Source organism: Apis laboriosa, unplaced genomic scaffold (genome assembly GCF_014066325.1).
Source record: "Apis laboriosa isolate Shangri-la unplaced genomic scaffold, ASM1406632v1 scaffold21_cov150, whole genome shotgun sequence".
In the NCBI taxonomy this organism is placed as follows: Eukaryota; Metazoa; Arthropoda; class Insecta; order Hymenoptera; family Apidae; genus Apis; species Apis laboriosa.
This window is the reverse complement of record NW_025222365.1, coordinates 2538885-2559801: the sequence shown is the minus strand read 5'-3', so window position 1 is coordinate 2559801 and position 20917 is coordinate 2538885. Positions and strand designations below refer to the sequence as shown.

Sequence of the window (20917 nt, the reverse complement as noted above, 5' to 3'; positions counted from 1 at the left end):
GTATATAAAATAAAATAAAAGAGAAGGGAAAACGATAAAATATAAATAAAATTATTTGTTTAATTAATCGTTCGTTTAATTTAAAATAATAAATACGTTTCATAGCGACATCCACACGGAGGTGGAGCAGGTCCCAGAAGTATACCTCCCAGACAAGGTCAAGGAGGACATGGTACTAGGGGACCCTCTCACGGTTATGGAGAGGGTAGAGGTGCTCAGTATTATCCGAAAGGTAAATTCACCTAATACTTTGGTCGCTTTTTTTTAATGCAGCTATCGTTGCTCGAGTTTGATCCTGAATAAATGTTGCTCGTTAAAATATAAAAATATCGTACGTTTGTATATTAGCTGGTAAAATATGGATTAAACTCAAGCTAAGAAGCTTGCTTTTATGTATCTGTCCCTGTGTGATCTGCAACTATATCAATGTTTTTTCCTGTTTGCATCTTCCTCGCATTGATTGATGCGCATCACTACCTGATACTATCGTTCTATGACCTACAGAGGTGAGCTGGGGCCTATACACTCTATACCCTTGATAGAAGCAAATCCACGAATAGAAATTTCATTTAATATTCTTTTCCAATCGTTTCAGCCGCGACATTCTTGCATTTGCTCCTATCTCTCTTCTATAACCATTCGACGAAAGCCATCGTTAAATTTTCATTCGATCGTTAATGTCAAAGTAATATACAGTATTTTATTCCGCTTTCGCATCGTATTTTCGCATAATCATTTCAATCGTATCTTTGAGAAATAGAAATATGGCTTTTGGATGACAAATTTGATTGAGTAGAAGTATCGTTGGTTGATGATTAAAAGACTGGAGTGCATGATTAATATAGATATTACTCCACATTATTTCACCGTTCAATGTAGTCGACAGTGACTAATCTAGTACATCTCGGTACATTGGTTGTTTCATTCGCTTCGATATTTCTCTTTTTTTTTTTACAATTGAATTACTTTTCTAAATTGTAAGCAGGCTATCGCTCGGTTCCCACAGCTAGTGCGCCACCCAGTAGCAGCGCAGCACCCAACTACGCCCGGTCCAACCATCCCGAATTGTACGCAGGCGCCTATTCGGGCTCCGGGGGAGGGGGGAGGGCCTCAGCCTACGAGATGAGGCATCACAACAAGGTGTGACGATCCTAGAGAACTGCAACCAAGAACAAGGGACGGTCTCGACGTTGCACCGTAAATTGTTCTCTTGTTTAATGCCAAACTGTGAAACGAGCCGATCCACACTATACATCTCCTCTCAAGATCGATCAAATCAATGGAAGGAATATATCCACTACGATGTAATCGAATGTATTTGAAAGTATCGAAGATCGCCGATCTACGTTTTCATTTCAAGTAAACTCGCGCAAAGGGACTACTGGTTCGGAATTGTATAAATTGGTGAAGTGTATTATATATATATGATCAATGGTGATATATCGAGACTTCTCGTTTGACGTTGATTTTTTTTTTTTTTTATCGGCAAAATATATACGAGGACATCGACGTTGCGGGAAAAAAAAAAAAAAACGAAACGAATGAACAGCGTTGTGAACGTGATAGATCGTAAAACTCAAAAAAATCGTTAAAAGACTAAAAATATTATCGTACGATTTTATGTAAACTCGTCTTTTTAAATGTTTCCTGCAAATTCCTTCGTGTTGCCAATAAGTATTTTTCACGATCAAAATTGCGAAGCTTTTTTAAGACAAACTTCTTCTTAATGCCCACGAAATTCTTCGATGTAAACGTCAACCAAACCGAATCAAACCGAATTATGGAGATTTATTTCTTGTGGACAACGCTGGATTGCGGTAATATATTGAACGCAACGTATTTTTGTCGTTCGATATTAAGAACATTTATATGGCCAAGGTTGCATAGTAGTGTTTACGCCTCGATTTCTTGTGATGAAGTCGAATTGCGTGTTTTTCGCTTCGGAAAGCGCATACTTTTATACTTGGAGACTGTTGGTTAGAAGAGAAAGGGAAGTTCAAAGGGAGGACGGAGACGACAATATATATTTGGAATAAGTGTTAGGATGATAATCGTAATTTTTGAAAAGCTCCCATTGAACATACCTTGTGCCTTTTAACTCATATACGCAATTGTTATGTACGTTATTCTATGTATAGTAGGAGATTTTAAAAGATATTTTTCTTTTTTTTTTTTTTTATTTCAAAGTTCTTCCACCAAATGGATGTTCTTTTATTCAAAGTTAAGTTTCGATTATATACTTTATAATAATTAAATAAGTAAATATAATTAAGTAATGCCAAAATATTTAATACGATTTTTTTAATGCACTTATACATATATGTATATATATATATATTTATAAATATAAACATATATGTATAAGTTATAGTATATAAGCATTATTTAATTTAAATCTAAAAATCTTTAAATATTTTACATCACTTTAAAGTTTATATTTTAATTATACATCACCGCTTTCCGCAGCGAAAGAACGCGTTTACCATTACCAAACTATTGCAGGTCATTTACTTGATCTCTACCATTGTAGCATAATAATTAATGATATTAAATATTCTTATACTAATTTTTATTAGCCAATTGAAATGAGCAAAGAGATTATGAACATGAGAGAAAAAGTATGGACAAAAAAGTTTTTATAGCGATATTTCATTAATGATTATTCCAAATGTGAATAATGTGGAACAATATCGATTTTATTATATAATTATGCTGATTATCATTATTAATTATTATTATTGCTATTAATTATTATTAATTATTATTATTACTATTATTATTAATTATTATTATTATTACTATTATTATTAATTATTATTATTATTATTATTATTATTATTATTATTATTATTATTATTATTATTATTATTATTATTATTATTATTATTATTATTATTATGGCTATTACTATTATTAATTAGTTATCTATTGTAAATGATAATTTATCTCCGCTATCGCGAATGTTATAAGTTATATTTAAATATGGTTTTTTTAACTTACAATTATCAGGGGGCTGTACCGTAAACGCGCTTTAACGAAATGGCGCATAGCGGACCAAAGACGAGCCCTCCTTTCGAAATATAAAACATGTTTTTAATATACATGGGCTCAAGCAGCATATTTGTACACTGCTGCATACTCGTATATGCCACACGGAGAAATTCGCACGTGCCCAACAGCACAGAATCGTATTAAATCGTAAGCGATATATATATACACTTCCTTTTTTGAAACGCCAAAATATTATATGTGATCGACTGAATTTTTTTACTCGTCCCTCGTGTCGTACCTTCTTGCGCTAAATTTTATCCAGTTCTTTCCATGCGTTTCTTCATCCGAGGCAAGATGCAATTCATTGATGATTATCATTACGAATTAGTGATATTATAATAATGATCAATATCCGAATCTTCGGCATTCTTTTTTTTTTTTTTTTTTTTTATTTCTCTCTGATATTTTTGATAATACTCTTAGTCTTAGCGTGTTACACGTATTTCCCATTTTTTCTTGTTCAACGTGTCGTAAAAAAAAAAAAAAAAAAAAAAAAAATGTCATTATACTGTTCAACATTATGGCAGCTAGTTTACACACTACAAGGAGGCATAGATTTTATTTAGAGACGATGATCCAGAAAATTTAACAAATTTTTAAAATATCTAGTTAGTGCAAGACGCGGAAGGAATATTGAACAGGGATAAAGAAATAAAAAAAAAAAAAAAAAAAAAAAAAAAAAAAAAAAAACAAGGAGGTGTCTGCCAAATCGCAGAAAAAAATACGAGTTTGCGGATCATGTGGAAATGTACAATAGTCGCAATGTGATTATTATAAAAGTGGATCATACGAAAGCTGATATGCGAGAGACATATGTGAGAAAGCGGAAGAAGGCAAGAGAAAGCGAAGAAAAGGTTAAGAAAGAGAAATGGGCGTGAAAGAATTAAAAGAGAGAGTATTAAACTGTGTGCATACATTGATATTATATATATATATATATAAAACATAAACGATATATATATATATACATAAACGATAATTATATAACCATACGAATGGTAAAGCGAATACAAAAAAAAAAAAAATACTTGTTTTTATATCAAATCTGTATTATAGCGAAATATTATCTTGTATTTTGTAATCGGGACGGAAGTTATAAGGATGATGAACGAATGCCTGTAAGTGAGTGTAATCGAGCCCTTAGGTTTTTAAGGCGATGACTTTTAGCGACGATCCAACGTGGACCGATATGGATCGTTCGATAATAGATTATTTAAGAAGTTTTGAAGTTTCTTGCATTATAGATGCAACGGGATTCCGTTTGGTCCCATTCGTAATCGCTCGTCCGTTCGTTATACAATTTAATGTTGTATTATTTCTATATATATATATATAGGGTATGGTTCGATATAACGATGTTTCATGGTATAATGAATCCATGAGTACGATTTACTGCCATTCGTAGTAACGCAAGTAGCGAAAAAAGAGAATATCGAACAAATTTTTTAATATATTAAATAATACGTAAAATCTATTTCGTGAAAAAGGATTAACATGATTTGAATATCATTTTGATTACGTATTACGATGAAACGATAATTTATTATTTTTTGATACAAGCTTAATAAATTTTTCCTGAAGATCAGGTATATCGACTGCCATTTAATCAACAATCACGATATAGATGAGAAATTTTACTCTGTAGAAAAATCGATCGATTTTTTTTAATATTGTTCATAATTATTCTTGCTTCCATTTCACTGCCATTGAAAATTTTTTAACTGACTGAATATAAGATCAAAATAAAAAACAAAAATAGAGGCATTGTTTAGAAAAAAAAAAAAAAGAAAAGCCTAAAACGAGCGTAGAATGGGGCCAACCATTCTAGTATCTAGTTGACGAAAACGTTGCTTGCCCGTACCGAGAAGAGTATAACGATTCGAAAAGCAAAAGTACGTTTTCATTCATTCATTATTTGCCCCCGAAAAGTCTCTACTACATATGCTTAAGCTTATTTGTTTCTGCGCTGTCTGGATTAAGATTCGCATTCTACTATTATTATTCGATGATCGTGCATTTTTCTGCACTTTTTGTGATAAACATAGTTTCTGTGGCACGAGCAAATGTTGTTCGATTTAAAAGAAGATAGGAATTTTTTGCAAGAAAAAATCAACATCTTCGAAGTACCTATCTTAATCCAGACGTGCGTCACCGTGACGCAATGCACACTACTTTATCACTTGTACATAATGTTAGTAAGGAAGAAACAAAAAGAAATCGAAGATTATATTTTTTCTATCGATCCAAAAATGTGGTGACCTATCAACATCGTGCATCCAAGATTAGTTTCATCTACGTTAGATACTTCATGTCCGTTCCGATTTGATTTTTAACTAACACATAATATCATCTAGTTTCATCAAGAAATCGGTAATATTGTATGTATAAAGTGTTGCTTGGATATCACAAAAATCACCAAGTTGCCTTTATGTTTTATGTGCCGTAGTGTTTTCGTTTCGTCATTTTTAATTCATTCACAGAATTTTTAAGCTTTATGTTTGAATTTTAATCATAAGTTTTATTAAGCATGATACTGACCAATCGCCTGAACATTGCTTCAGACCACCACTCTCTCTTTTTCCCCAAATGTCTAGAACGCGGCGAGTGTTTTAAGAATATTATAAATAAAAGGAATCTGATTGTGAAACTCTTGTGTTATGTTAATGTGATTAAAAAGAAAAAAAAGGAAAAAAAGAAAAAAAACATTGTAAAGAACTAAATAAAGCATACATTTTACATTTATATGATTAATATTTTTCGCTCTTTTCCTTCTTGTTTAAATAAAATGTAAATAAATTTAAAATAAATAAACTAATGTTCTTATGTGGTCTTATTCTCTTATTTATAATAATACATAGAAACAAGAGGGTAATATATAAATACAATTTATAGATACTTTTATTTATTTTATAAACTATTGTAAAAGTTACAATTGTACATTAGAAAATGTAGCAGATAGAATAATACCTATTTTACGATAAGTGTGTATTTCGATTCATAGATAACATTTTACAATTTACCTGTAATACAAAACGTTCTTTACATACAGATGATGTATAATAGAATACTGAAAAAATGTATTACAGTAAATAGTTTATATTCTAAGCCAGGTATCAAATATGAAAGATGATATTGCTCTATACAAAATGCATTATTTCAAATAAATTAGCGTAAACGTGTCTTTTCAGGTATCTTTAAATACATTCCAAAAAGACATATTTCGAATTCAATATCCGAAGAACTCGATTTAAAGCAGCATACAAAAAATATTATTAATTATATTTCTTATAAATAGAATGTTTTGCCACTTTCATCGCTTTCTTTTTGAATAGTTAATAAAAATGCTTTTCCATGTTTAATATAATGGACGTAAAAAAAATGGCCCTGAGTGGCAAGCTAAAAATGCATATTCTTCATCGATAGTTTTATGGCTGTGAATGTTCGAGCTTGTATACATCATGATATGCATTACGTATTAGTGCATATGGAAAACAGCTTTCCAATAGATCCATCGTTAAAAATGGAGATTCTTGAACTATCTGGTCCAACAAAAGATAAACGGATTCCCTGTTTTTAATTGCCTCTTTATCTGCCTCTTGTCCTAGTCTGAGTAAGCTGGAAGATGCTAAAGCAAGAAATTCTTTCATTCGATCTTCTATATCATTTTGCCCGCATATGGTAAATAATGCACCGAAAATGTTATTTATCGCAGTAGCCATACAATGTATGTTATTAGAATGCCCTTCTAAAGATGCCCGGTAAAAAGAATTCTCATTTCGAGCCAATTTTGGAATAGAAACAGCCACGAAAACCATCAATAAACATACGAGTAAATGTTCATCTTCATCTACTTCAGATTTTTGGCTTCTTAATGCTGCGGTTAATGTTGGATCAACTTTGCACGTTAAACCTGCTGCAGACGTCATTTCTGAAACGACGCGCATGGGATCACCAGATGGTAAATGATGTCGAAAATCTAGGATTGAACTTAAAAGAAACGGTATACGTTCTTCCAAGACATCGACCAATGCAGATTGTGCTAATTGTCTGAAACTTAAAATTACACCTATAATTGTAACTCGTTGCAACACATTATCCACTTGTTGCAATTTTTTAAATTGTTCTTTCATTACTTCTGGTTTATCAAAATTCGTTCTCAATGCAATAAGAACGTCTTTGTTTCCAGCAACTAATTTTTTTAGTTGTTGTACTTGACTGGCTATGTGCCACATTAAATTTTCATTCAACATTTTCATACCATATGGTCCAATTAATTCGGCTAATGCTCTTAATTCATTAATATCAGAAAATTCCTCTGCATTAAAAGGGATTGCTCCTTCTACAGATAAACTAACAAATGCTCTTTGATTGCTGGAATAACAAATATTTCCCGCGCTAACTCGTCTTAATAAAACATCTGAATACCATTGTGTGTATAAAGCAGCAATAGTCTTATCACCATGACTATCTAATTCTTGAGTTTGTTGAAGAAGTGCATTATTAAATACACGCGTAATATCTATATGCACGTAATTTTCAACTGTTTGAAGAACATTCATATAAGATCTAACACTAACAAAGAGTTCTGATGGTTTAGCTATTTCACTAGTATCTGAATTGTACATGACCATACCAACAAGTGCTCTGGCAAATCTTGATTCTAAATGCTGATGTAGATATTCTCTTGGTGCAAAGGTATACTCCCATACATTAATAGTAGGGCAATAATTAATGGCATAACATAATTCTGTTAATGCCATATGAAGTTTGTCCATTGTTGTAAGTTCTTCTCTAGTTTTTCTATAACTTTCTATACCAGGTTTATGAATTTCATACATATTCTTCTTATTTTTATCTTTCTTCTTTCGATTTACAACCTGAGAGATTAATAATGCACAATGTTTTGGCAATAATTTGTCACTCATATTACATTGCTCATCACAGATAGTTGTAATAATATTCTTAGCTTCTTTGGCCATTTCATCCAGAAACATATTGACAACGGATAGACTTCTTTCTCGAATATGATGACGTTCTTCTGGACATAATTCATGTGTGCAACTTTGAAAGTGACTACATATTAAAGGAAATGCAACAATATATCTATTTTGGGCAGGAAATTCTAAACACATGTGAAATTGATCTTCAAATACTTTGCTATAGAAACAAAAAATTGACAAATCAGATGTTTCAACTAGCATTTCATCCAAGTTATCTACCATTTTAGTATGAAATACTACAGTATCCATAAAAGATGCTAATTCTCTATTATCAGCTAAATTCATATTACATTTTGCAATAGACATATATGCTTGCAATCTGAACCAATCTAATCTAAATGCACGAAAATCAAACAGTTCATTATCTTCCACTTGTTTCACTGTTAGACTAGCTATCTTTGAACACATATCACTAAGAATTGCTCCTTCATCTTCTGGACAAGCTGGAAGATTTTGTATCATTTGATCTAGAGCAGGTGCATCAAATCCTGATAAAAATTGTACATAATACCTCTGAAGTACTTGAGAATATTTCTTCACTAATGCTCTTAATTCTTCACAATGAAACAATAATTCTGGTAATTGACGATCCACTAAATCTTCTCCTCCTCTTCCTTTACCTTTTCCTTGTGTTGGAGGATTAACACCATGTCTCAAAAGCCATAAAACTTCATCTCTGGCATGAGAAAGTCCCATCAAAACTAAAAGTGCTTTTGGTCCCAAAAGACCAGGTTGATCGGTTAAAATCAAACCTAATTCTTTCAATGCAGTCCTTAAAAACTTCCTTCTTTCTCTATGTCTGTAACCAGCCTTTTGCACTGCTTGATTGTAACATTCTTTCACTTCAGATACCCTTTTACTATATCCTTTTATGCTTTCAAAAAATGTTTGTATGTATTGATGTATGTAAATTACTTCATCTCTGAATAAAGCCAGCACCCAACCAGATTCTAAAGCTGTGGTCCACAATTTACTGGGCTGTTCCTGATTTAAAAATGAATGACACAAAGTAAAACCTAAAATAACCCATCTTTCTATTCTATCTAAACTTAAGGTTTCACAAGACATGGTGTCTGTTGCTGCTGCTTTAAGTATTTGTCCAGGGCTTCCAACAAGACTAAGCTTTTGATCTGCTCTCCATGTATCTGCAGACAAATTTCTTTCAGGATATATAGGCCATAATGAAATGAGAGCAGTCTTTAATAATTTAGAATGAGGAACAAATTCTTCTGAAAGTTTTTTTAATGGTGCATCATAATCCATAATCATTTGGCCCAAACGAGGAAAGCTAGGATCAGATTGACTATGTACCATTTCATGGGCTGCATTAAATAACCCTAATACTGCTTTACGATCCTCTACTTGTGATAAAAGTATCATTAAACTGACATATGTAACAACAAGATCCAAATAACCTTTTGTTAAATCAAAATTTATTGTAATATCCATATGTACTCCACAAGCATCCATTGTGGTTAAAAGCTCGCAAACATTATCTTTGAAATCAAGCAAATCAACGAAGGTATAATAATATAGAGATAAAGATTTAATGATTTCATTGCGAAGATTTGTAATTGTTTGGAGACCTTTAACATCAATATTAGGAAACTTTCTAACTATTGTCTTGATAGAAGATTCTAAACTTTTATCCGAAAGGAATGCAGGTTTTGACTTTGCATCACCACATGCCTTTTTTATATTATAAATTCGAGTTAACATTCCAATACCTCTGTCATTTAAAATAGTTAACTTTTCAGCTAACTTTTGTTGACTAGGTACTATAGGTCGTGCCATGTTTCTATTGTATTAGTTTTTATAAAGTCAGCATAACTTATTTACTTCTGTACCTTTTAAATGACAGGAGACCCCACCCCTGGGGGTAATTTACTTTTACCGGATACGCCTAAAATAGAATAACTTTGTTCTCCTACAAAAAAAATATTATGTATTTGTCATATTCTCTTACAAAAAAAAGCAATGTCTAACTTTTATTGAAACGTATCTTACCTTTCCTGCATTTACATGTTTAATATGAGTCGATGACACAATAGAAAGAGATTTCTGTGTACGTCGAGTATCACATGAAGTATCATTCTTTTAGTGAACAGTGTAGCCAATAGTTTTAGTCACCAATATTTTAAATATAACGTTATCAAATTATTAATAATTTTAAAAAATTACATACATATGTCTTATAAAAAAAAAACAACTATTCTTAAAAGAACACTTTTGCATTTATCAAAACACACTATTGAAATTAAAATATTTATATAAAATATTATACAAATTAAATTTTTTGACATGAACTAGATATAAAATAGATCTATGTAACAGATATTTGAAATTTACTTCTTGAACATATATATTGCATATTTATAAGATTGTATGAAAATGAAAATTTAGTAACTTGAAAAGAGAGCAGAACAAAAACTTCGTTTGTTCTATTCTGATTACACTTATGAATATTTATAAAATGTATATTACGACATATATATGAAAATATAAAATTATACATGAAATATATGTATCACATGTAGAAATACCTCAAATATATAGCAAAAATTTATGACATATAGAAAAATTAATTTGTATATTATAAAAATCTATATAAATTATATATATATTATATTTATTCTTAACACATATAATATTTATTCTTTTCTTTATTATTTTTTTTTCTCTATTCATTTCCATTTATATAAGAAGTTATAATTTTAAAATTATAATAATTAATCTAACGTCTTTTCTTATTTCTACAATTATTTTAGATTTTATGGGTAAGTTAGACAATCAATCAAGTTTTCGAAATCAACGCCATCTCGCGTTTGGATCACTGAAGCTTCTACTTGTTATTAGCATAACAGAATAACCAAAGAGGTATTGTAAGTCATAAAGAAGGAAAGCAACATTGTGTGAGAAGGACAGAGATATTTCAAATATGTCACATGGAAAATTCATTAATTACTCGTTTTCTACACAAAATTTCTAAACTTTTGAACTTACATCTTAAAGCTAGAATACTACGTAAATTTCTTGTATCATTTTTAACATGAAATTCTATTTCATTAATTATTTATTAATAATTAATATATCATATCGTCTAATACATCGACGTCGCCATATTGAAAATTAATTAATTATTCGTTTTCTACTAAAAATTTCTACACTTTTGAGCTCGCATTTTTTAATTAAAACCACAGGCAAGTTTCTCGTATCAATTTTAACGTGAAATTCTGTTTCATTAATTATTTATTAACAATTAATATATCATATTGTCTAATACATCGACGACGCCATATTAAAAATTAATTAATTATTCATTTTCTATTAAAAATTTCTACACTTTTAAGCTCGCATTTTTAAATTAAAACCACAGGCAAATTTCTCGTATCAATTTTAATGTTAAATTCTGTTTCATTAATTAGTTATTAACAATTAACATATCATATCGTCTAATACATCAATGACGCCATATTGAAAATTAATTAATTATTCATTTTCTACTAAAAATTTCTATACTTTTAAGCTCGCATTTTTAAATTAAAACCACAGGCAAATTTCTCGTATCAATTTTAACGTTAAATTCTGTTTCATTAATTAGTTATTAACAATTAATATATCATATTGTCTAATACATCGATGACGCCATATTGAAAATTAATTAATTATTCGTTTTCTACTAAAAATTTCGATACTTTTGAGCTCGCATCTTGAAGCTAAAACTTCAGCCAAATTTCTTATATCAATTTTAACACGAAATTTTATTCTATTGATTATTTATTAATAATTAATTATATCGAATCTATGCCAATGATATGCAATAACTTTTTCGTTAATTTTTCATTATTATAGAAATTTATTTCTAAATATTATATTATATGCATTTAAAACGTTACTTTCTCTTCTATTTTCATGTGTGAATTTTATTAATTATTTTACTATGATTTAAATGAATGAATCGATTGTTTATTCTGGATTACGAAAATTTGAAACACCATGATAATCGTTAATAAATAATTAATGGCAAACAATTTCGTGTTAAAATTGATATGAGAAACTTGTCTGGAATTATAGCTTCAAGATTTCAGAAATTCTAAAATTTTTAATAGAAAACGAGAAATTAATAAATTTTCAATATAATCTTCAATGCATTAGAAGATATGATGCGTTAATTGTTAATAAATAATTAATGAAACAGAATTTCACGTTAAAACTGATATGAGAAACTTGTCTATGATTTTAGCTTAAAAATGTAAGCTCAAAAGTGTAGAAATTTTTAGTAGAAAACGAATAATCAATTAATTTTCAATATGGCGTCGTCGATATATTAGACAGTATGATATATTAATTGTTAATAAATAATTAATGAAACAGAATTTCACATTAAAAATGATACGAGAAACTTACATAGTATTCTAACTTCAAGATGCAAGTTCAAAAGTTCAGAAATTTTTTATAGGAAACGTGTAATTAATGAATTTTCCACGTAAAATATTCGAAGTAATGAAAATGTTTTCTGTCCTTTTTGCACAATATTGCTTTTCTTCTCTATCACTTCAAATACCTCCTGCATTTTCTGTTATGCTAGTAACAAGTCGAAGCTTCAGTGATCCAAACGCGAGATGGCGCTGATCTCAGAAATATTTTTATTAGTATCTAACCTATCAACAAAATATATTTTATCAATAATTAGAATAAAATTAAAAAAAGAAATGCAATAAATTAAATGTTAAATTTATTATATGTATATGTAATTGAGAAATTATTTAATTGGGAATGTATGAAGAAGAAATGATAATATATAAAAAAATGAATAACAAAAAAAAGAGAAATTATTTATATATATGTATATATGTAAGTATACAAAAATAGACATGTGTAAGATTATATATTTAAGATAAGTAGAAGTTGAATTAAATAGATCTTGTTTTTAGTTAATAATTAATTAATTGAAAATAAAGTTCAGTATTATTTTTTGAGTGTCAAACTATCTTATCATAAGACAGGATAATGTAGAATAAGAATTAAGAACTAGCGCTATCTATTGAATATTTGTGAAAAGATTATTTTAAAAAGATATCTTTATTATTAAAGAGATGGCGCTGATAGTCAATTCTTATATTATTTTTGTCCTTTTCTTACTACTTCTTTTCTTTATCTCTTTATGTTTCATTTGCGGTACTCTCAAGATAGCACTGATTTCGATATTTTTATCTTATTTTCATCTTTCTCACACTAGTTGTTTTCTTTCTCTATACTTTAGAAATTTTATGGCACCAATATTTGAATATCTTTATCTTTTTTGACTTATCTTTAATTAAAAATCTTAACAATCTTAAAAATTTATTTGTTTCAATTTTTATTTATCATAAAAATATACATTTTATACATCTATTTTTATATATTTATATCTTTTTTTTATATATTTTATATATTTGTATTCTTACATATCATAAAGATATATATATATACATATATAATATATTTTATATGTACATAAATTTTTTTTCTACATATAAGTATATATATTTCTATAAAACAGGTAATAATTAAAATATATACAATTTATATAAGATTTTTAAATTATTTTATTTACTGAACATGTTACATGATGGCAATTCTGAATGATTGATGAATTGATATCGATCGAAAACTTATGAATGAACGTGATGATAACAGCGAGAAATTTAATGCGATTATACATACATATACATATGTAATACGTGAAAAAGACGCGAAATTAAGTTATATCCTACGATAAATTTATATTAGCCTAGGATTAAAACGGCCTATATGTAATATGAGACCAGTCGGATTGTGTCGCACAAAATAAAGAAATGGTTGATCCAATTTCAATCTAGGTTTTTCCTCTGCTCTTTCAACATTTTTCGTTGTTTCCATGAGTGAAATTGTACGGTAATTTTTCGATTGATCATCGATCGGCTGAATTATTCTTTTACTGAATTGTTCCTCTATATTCGATAGCTCGCTGTGCCGAGAATTTCGTAAAGAAGGACTTGCTGGATAAATTTCCACGTGATGTCGTCCATTAGCGATATTTTCATCACCGCATGTACTGAACAAATTCATCTGGAAATAATGTTATAACATGTATATATCATGAAGTAAGGAAATAAGAAAAAATAATTGGAAATCGTTTTATGAAACGAGTAAAAATAATATAAAATGGAAAAAATTAATCACCTGCAAAACATCTGATAAAAATAGGCGATTTCCGATTCCATTGATTCCTTTAAAATCAGCATGATTTGAAAATAACTGATCGAGTCCTAACCTCTTCAAGGCAGCGGTAGCGTTTACAATGGATCGATGACTGAATTTGGGCATTTGTAATTCAAGGCCCGTTCTAGGTATAAGAACTTTGAGCAGTTTATCCCAACTTCCATCCTGAAATGCTCCTTTCATGAGCCTTTGCTCAAGGCGGTCCAAAGTATCGCCAGGTGCAGCATGACCCTGTTGACCAGGCACCAGAAACACGGTAGAAACAATCTTATCGATACCTCCAAGAGCAATTGCAGTAGCGTCTAAACTAGGTTCGTAACCCGCAAGTACGTTCGATCTCCAAACGGTGGCCGGAACAGGAATCAATTTTCTCAATCTGTGAGCGGACGAAACAGCAAAATATAATTCCCCATCTCGACCCGTCGCACTTGCTGAACTCGTATTACAATCCGTTTGAAATACATTTGCCGAGATAGCAGCAAGCGGCGATTTTAATGGAATCGAATTGCTCCTCACGAAATCTTTTATCCTGCCTCCGGTTTGTTTTCTAATCAGAAGATTGGTTCGTCGACGGGCAAGATCGCTGATAGTAGCAAAATTCACCTCAGCCACTAATCCTTCGTAAAATTGTTGCGCTTGTTCTTTATAGAACGGCAATAATCGTCTTACTTTGGCCTTATCCGCGAACAATTCACGTACAAAGGCCGCGTTCACGATACCTTGATTCCTGGCCAAACTCACTGTGTCGGTCACATTTTGAAAAGTGAGATGCGGGTTGAAAGTGGCCACATTGTCGAGTCCGAGAACCTCGTTCATTTGATCAGAGGTGGAGCCTCGAGCACCGAGAAATATCATCGACAAGAGACTGATCATGCCGAACGGTGACAGAACGAGCGATCTTCCGCTATCCAAACCGCTGTTCGCTGCGATCCAAAATTTAACGGCAAGCTCGTTACAAAGCCTGGAAAAATTTATGATGTCCACACTTGCGTTCCTGATGCTAGTATCCAATCCACCGACACTTTTCGATGCGTCTAGAGTAAATGTTGATTCTTCCATCTCATTCACGGAGGTAGATTGAAAATGTGTTTTCCAAACCTCGGTTGAATTTGTTTTCATAGCCATAGTCGATGCTGTGATCGATAGAGGTGTGCTTTGGGTTGGTTGTTGTTTCATCGTTGCAGTGACTTCTGTTGGCGTTAAAGATGGTGTTACTTGATGCAACGATATCCGTTGCCACGTGTTTTGTTGCGAATTTACATTCGTGCTATTCATCTTACTCTGTAACATGGAACTTGCCTTCATATCGACATCACTATAGTACGGTTCATTCGGCTTCTTCGTTTTATTCTCAGATTTATTACTCCAATCGGTAGTGTAATTCATTGTTGCACTCGTGGTAATATCTTTGTCCTCGTTCGATTCTTTCGTGATGGAATTCATAGTGGTAATTGTACTCGAAAATTGACTAGTTTCGCTCTTCAACGATACTTTTGGTATAGCGGTCGTTACGATCAGTTGAGGAATAGCGATAAAAGACTTTGTATCGTTAAAAGATAGCAAGGTAGTGCTATTCCATTTGAGATCCGTATCGTTTCTTTGCTGCGTTTCTTTTTTTAAGGAACCTTGTACGATCGAATCCTTCGAATTATTCTTCGCACTAAACGGACGCGTAGCAACCGTGCTAGATTCAATCGTTACGGGACGATACGCACTTTCCTTATCATTTTCTTGCGACGATATTTCTGTCGCGTTACTCGAATCAATCTTGGAATCGTTATTCTTCTGCGACACTTCTTCAGAAATTTTTCCAATATTTGGAATTTTGGTTTTTCCGTTCACGGAGGTAGATTGACTCGATATCGTCGTCATCTCGTCGTAAACGGGATTAAACGTATGCTCAATTGATGTACTATTTACCAACTGAGTATCGGTTTCAGATATAACGGAATTTTTAACAATAGCATCAGTCGTGGATAAAGATACGGTGGTGGTGATGGTAGATTTCGGAGTAACCGATAATTCGCTTTGCGGATGAGAAGATTCCACGTCTGTTAGTGTAACGGCCACCATTTGATCCGTTATTCCTGACGTTGTCCCATCATCATCTTCGCTAGAGAATTCTGGCAAATTCTCCTTCGTCGTGGAGATACGTTGAATTTCGTTCTCGCTCGTCGAATTTTCTCTCGTTGCATTATTCGTATCGCCTGTAACCGAGGATAACTGTGAAACATCTGGCGAAACATCTGTCGAATTGATCCTTTGAGGGGATGACGATGTTATCGACGTGTCATCGTTGAAATTGAGTAAATTCAGATTGGTAATAAGCGCGCTGGCTACAGTGTTAGGTAACAGATTCTCCGTCAAATCGTTCGGCAAAGTAAGCGACTCGGTCACGATTTTACTCGTTTCGGTCGGAGCGGTGTGAAGTATACTCTCGATAATCTCGACAGGTCGCAGGGGATTAAAATCGGCTGCTGTGCTCTCGTTCATCGTCGATTTCGTAATATTTGAATTGTCTGAGTGAACATTGGGAGTGATGGTTTGTATAATGTCGGATTTCGTCACGATATCGAAATCATCGGTCATCTGTAAATCCGTCGTATTCGTCGATACGATCGAAGGGGACGAAACATTTTCTTCATCGATTTTTAACGTCGTCATTACCGTCGTTTCTTGAACACGTTCCTCGAACGTATTATTTCCATCTTTCGAATCTTCGCCGATAACTGATGGATGTGTCGTTCTCTGAGCGACGGTAGATGTGGTACATTTGAAAGGGTCGTTGCACATCTCCTTCTCATCAGAAATCGATTCGAATTCGTCGTCGGAGGACGAAGGTGACGAAGAAGGAATCCTTTCGAAGATTTGACCGATTATATTTGACAACGAGTCTAATATTTCTGTAGATTGAATCGATTCGTCGATTGTATGATCGGTCGTCGTCGGTTTCGTTATCATCGTCTCCTGTACAATCGACGATTCTGTCGATTGCGAATTCGTTTCGTTGTATCTGTTCGTACCAGCGAAAGAAGAAGAATCCGACGGCAACGTAGTGAAAGGTTCGTTCGCGATCGATGTTTGAACTTGATTCATAGACGGTGTTCCCATCTTCGATGGAATGTCGCTTATCGGTTTTATTTTCGTCTTCGTTGCCAGCAAATCGATACTATCGGTAACTCCGTCGATAATCGAGGAATCGTTTTTCGAATCTAACGCTTCATTCGTAGAATCGTGGTAATCATTTTTAATGGATTCGGAAGAAAATGAAGGCGAGGCGCTGATCGTCGTTGACTTTGTAACAATTACAGTATTCACAGACGCCAAATTCTCTTCGTCATTTTCGATCTTTTCTTCCAACGGCGGCATAATTTCAGTCAACTTATGGAGAGCGGGGGTCTGAGCGGTGGTATACCGAGAGATCAGATCGGCATCTTGTTCGGTCGTGATCACGGACACGGGTATCATTAATTTCTCTGTATAAGAGATTTCTGTTGTCGGTTTGATCGCCGTTGACTGGCCCTGTTGCGTTTTATTTTTTTCATTTTTAACGATCGCCTCTTCAACGTGCTTAACATCCTCGTGTCCTACCGACGACGCAACTTCGATCGTCGTATTAGACTTCGACGAGACCGAAGACGATTCATTGCGGATAACATGATACACGGATGGCGTTGGCCTCGATGTTGGCCTCTCGGCGTAATGACTTTCCTCCACCTTATTTCCATACTTGTCACCAGCCAATATGGCGGGTAAAATATTGCTCCACTCGACGTTCACCTTTTCTGGGATGACCGGATGAGAACCAGTGAGGGTCGATAATGGTTTATCCATGGCGCTTTTCAGTACGCTTTGCACCTTTTCCACGACATCCATTACCTGAAAAATAATTTCCAAGTAATGATTATAACGTTACATTATTCATAGACGTAGGAGAAAGTCACGATTTTGCGTCACTCGTCTCTTAATTTTTATTCTTTGTTAATCATCGAAAATAATTAACCGACCTTCTTCCCTCCCGTAAGGATATCCTCAGCTTTCTGGGGCTCTTGAATCTCCACGTTAGAATGATCTGGGCCCCCACTCGCGATCAACGATTGAATCTCTTGCATCGTCATTTGCCTCGTGATCATATCTCCTTTCTCGTTGTACGTGTAAAATTGAAATCCGTCGGGTTTCAACAAATTAGCAGGGGAGGGTGGCAATCGGTAGAGATTGGCGCCGATCGATGCCGGTGATCTGTTCACGTTTCCCATAGGTTCACGAAGCACCTCGTTCTTCCCATCTTTCGATTCTTTCAAACCCGATATCGATCTGGCCGCGCTAAAAATTGCGAACAGCTTGTGAGCACGTGATGCAATTTCTAAGAGGAATCGAGCCGACTTAAATTAGAATTGCAATTCCGTTTTATTATGTTGCGTTCAGTATTCTTCGAAGCGAATAATTCTCAGTATGCGAACGCTGAGAACACGTTTCGTGTGTGAAACGATATACTGACCCAAATTTCATAGGCAACAATACGGTAGCGGTTGTTTCTGGAAGTGGAGAACCCACGCTGAAACTTAAACATGTCCATAGCACGAGTGTCGTCAAAATTCCATGACACGATTCCGGGGACATACTTTGAACTTATCCTCCTCCTCTCGTCCTACGATCTGCAAGTAAAAATTAAAAAGTTTGAAAAATGTACGAGTAATTTAAAAAATTGTAAAAAAATTTAAAATCAATATATATATATATATATATATTACATATGCATTGTTGTTGATATATATATATATATATATATGATATATATATCATGTATTGTATATATATTGTAAATATATATATATATTGTAAATGTAGGAAAATAATTCGAAAGAAATAAATGGGAGAATTTAATTTGCTTTAGGTGAACGACCCTTCGGTTCCTTGTTACCCCCTTACGGATCATTGCCTTAACACGACGACCGGTTTTCCATCGTATTACAAATCGCTGGGTAAATGCGATTTACACGAGTGCAAGTGATGAACGAATTTCTTCGAAATGAAATGGTGAAGATTGAAAATTGTAAAAATTGTAAAAGATATTTTAATTGATTATTATATTGAATTTAATCAACATCGTTGTATTGATACAATTTCTAGAATACAATTTCTAGAATAGAAACATTTTCGTTCGCATAAAATTGATACGTATGTACATAGATTTTTTTGAAATATCGAGTACACCGGCACCGACATAACAGAATGCAGAAAGAATTACGCGATGAAATTACGAGGAAAGATGCAGCATAGAAAATTCAACTGCCTTGAAAATATATTTTGCAGAAAGAAGAAAAGAAATTATTATTTCTTTTTTTCAATAGAGATATTTCAATATTATTTTATACATTATTAATGCATTCTTTTATTTTTTTTTTTTTTTTTTATTCTTTTAATCCTTTTAATCTACTATTTTTCTTCCTTAATTAACAACATCCATTACATTTATTAATTTTTTTCGTGTACTATGATGATACTGTGTGTATGCAATGTTTAAAGAACAGGGAACAACATTTTCAGCAAAAAATAGCGAAGCCGGTCAAATGTCGAGACAATAGTTAACTACCTCGATTAAAAAGTGATCAAATTAATACTTTTCCCGAAGATAAACACCATGAGAGCGTTCGACTTTTCCTCCTTCCTTTTCTCGCTCTCTACGCTTCTCTCGTTTTTTTTACGTATCTTCTGACAGCGCGCGCCGATCTGTATTTCTTCCCGTATCACCTGTCGTGTCTACTGTGTCTTCTACCTTGGACAAGCGCGTACTACGTGCTTGAATCCTTGGTTAAGACGAGTGCATCGGACTGAGAAAGAAAAGTCATCGAAGAGGGGGAACATAGTCTTCGAACGAAAAGATGGAGAAAGGGTGAACTTGGAGAGTCGAGATGTTGCTCGGAACGGTTTACGCGGGGGGACAGACGAATGTCGGGATACTACACGGGAATATATGTATATCGAAAGAAAAAGGAAGGGAGAGAAAAGAAGAAGGGATAGTATGAGGTCGAAGGACCAAGAGTTGAGTTACACGGATAATAGAAAATATAAATCGAATAAAAGATCGAAATAGTACTTCGAATCTGTGGACTATGCATTTTTTTAACGATAGGAAACTATGAGACGAGTAAAAATAATTGTTTTTGGCGTATTGTTGGCGTAAAATTATTTTTTAACATTTTTTTCAATTTTTCTTATGATATTTTATTACATTACGATTACAAAGTATTTATTAATATCGACAAATATAAAATTTGATGATAAATAAAAAATTAATAGTGAAATCAAATAGTATGATATATTAGTATATTTTGTCTAAGAAATTAAGAATAATTGATAACGGTATATCGATTGAATAAATTGTCTTCGCGATGGTAATTTATAACGTAAAAAATTTTGTAAAAATTATTTGAATTGTGCATAAACGTAACTTTTTTTCTTTTCTCTTTCTCTTTTTTTATTCGCAATATTTTTATGCATTTATAAGTACGATCAAAGATTTAAACTAATTTGTTTTTATAAATATGTATACTTATATATATATATATCTCATTTCTATCTACGATGAGGAACACTGACGGACGCTTAACGGTATTCGTTTA

The 20917-nt window shown here is 32.5% G+C and overlaps 3 protein-coding genes across 8 annotated transcripts in view; 1 reads left to right on the top strand and 2 right to left on the bottom strand.

Annotated features, from left to right (window-relative positions):
* LOC122712908 (disintegrin and metalloproteinase domain-containing protein 10) overlaps positions 1–2318 on the top strand; it is a 131176-nt gene extending 128858 nt beyond the window's left edge. For 4 of the 6 annotated variants that reach the window (XM_043932925.1, XM_043932924.1, XM_043932922.1 and 1 more), the window contains 2 exons: positions 106–232; positions 983–2318. In XM_043932925.1, the coding sequence (XP_043788860.1) occupies positions 106–232; positions 983–1146 (291 nt within the window). In that variant the 3' untranslated portion in view covers positions 1147–2318. The remainder of the gene's footprint in view (positions 1–105; positions 233–982) is intronic. The other 2 variants (XM_043932921.1, XM_043932920.1) reach the window with 2 other exon arrangements.
* Positions 2319–5944: 3626 nt separating this feature from the next.
* LOC122712824 (membrane-associated protein Hem) lies at positions 5945–10115 on the bottom strand. The gene is made up of 2 exons (XM_043932754.1): positions 10059–10115; positions 5945–9978 (listed from the first exon to the last, which is right to left on the bottom strand). The coding sequence occupies exon 2, from the start codon at positions 9843–9845 to the stop codon at positions 6477–6479; it is 3369 nt and encodes a 1122-aa protein (XP_043788689.1). The 5' UTR covers positions 9846–9978; positions 10059–10115; the 3' UTR covers positions 5945–6476.
* A 3538-nt stretch (positions 10116–13653) lies between these two features.
* Positions 13654–18914, bottom strand: LOC122712897 (flocculation protein FLO11). The gene is made up of 4 exons (XM_043932898.1): positions 18793–18914; positions 18302–18617; positions 14256–18173; positions 13654–14141 (listed from the first exon to the last, which is right to left on the bottom strand). Exons 1-4 carry the CDS (start codon positions 18912–18914, stop codon positions 13815–13817), a joined length of 4683 nt encoding a protein of 1560 aa, XP_043788833.1. The 3' UTR covers positions 13654–13814.
* Between the last annotated feature and the right edge of the window lie 2003 nt (positions 18915–20917).

Bases quoted from the DNA above. Each gene is read 5' to 3' on its own strand.
- LOC122712897 (XM_043932898.1), bottom strand. From the start codon at position 18,914: ATGTCCCCGGAATCGTGTCATGGAATTTTGACGACACTCGTGCTATGG. The intron at 18,618-18,792 runs GTCAGTATATCG...CGCAATTTTTAG, and splicing joins TTGTTGCCTATGAAATTTGG to CGCGGCCAGATCGATATCGG. The intron at 14,142-14,255 runs GTGATTAATTTT...CATTATTTCCAG, and splicing joins TTTTATCAGATGTTTTGCAG to ATGAATTTGTTCAGTACATG.
- LOC122712824 (XM_043932754.1), bottom strand. From the start codon at position 9,845: ATGGCACGACCTATAGTACCTAGTCAACAAAAGTTAGCTGAAAAGTTA.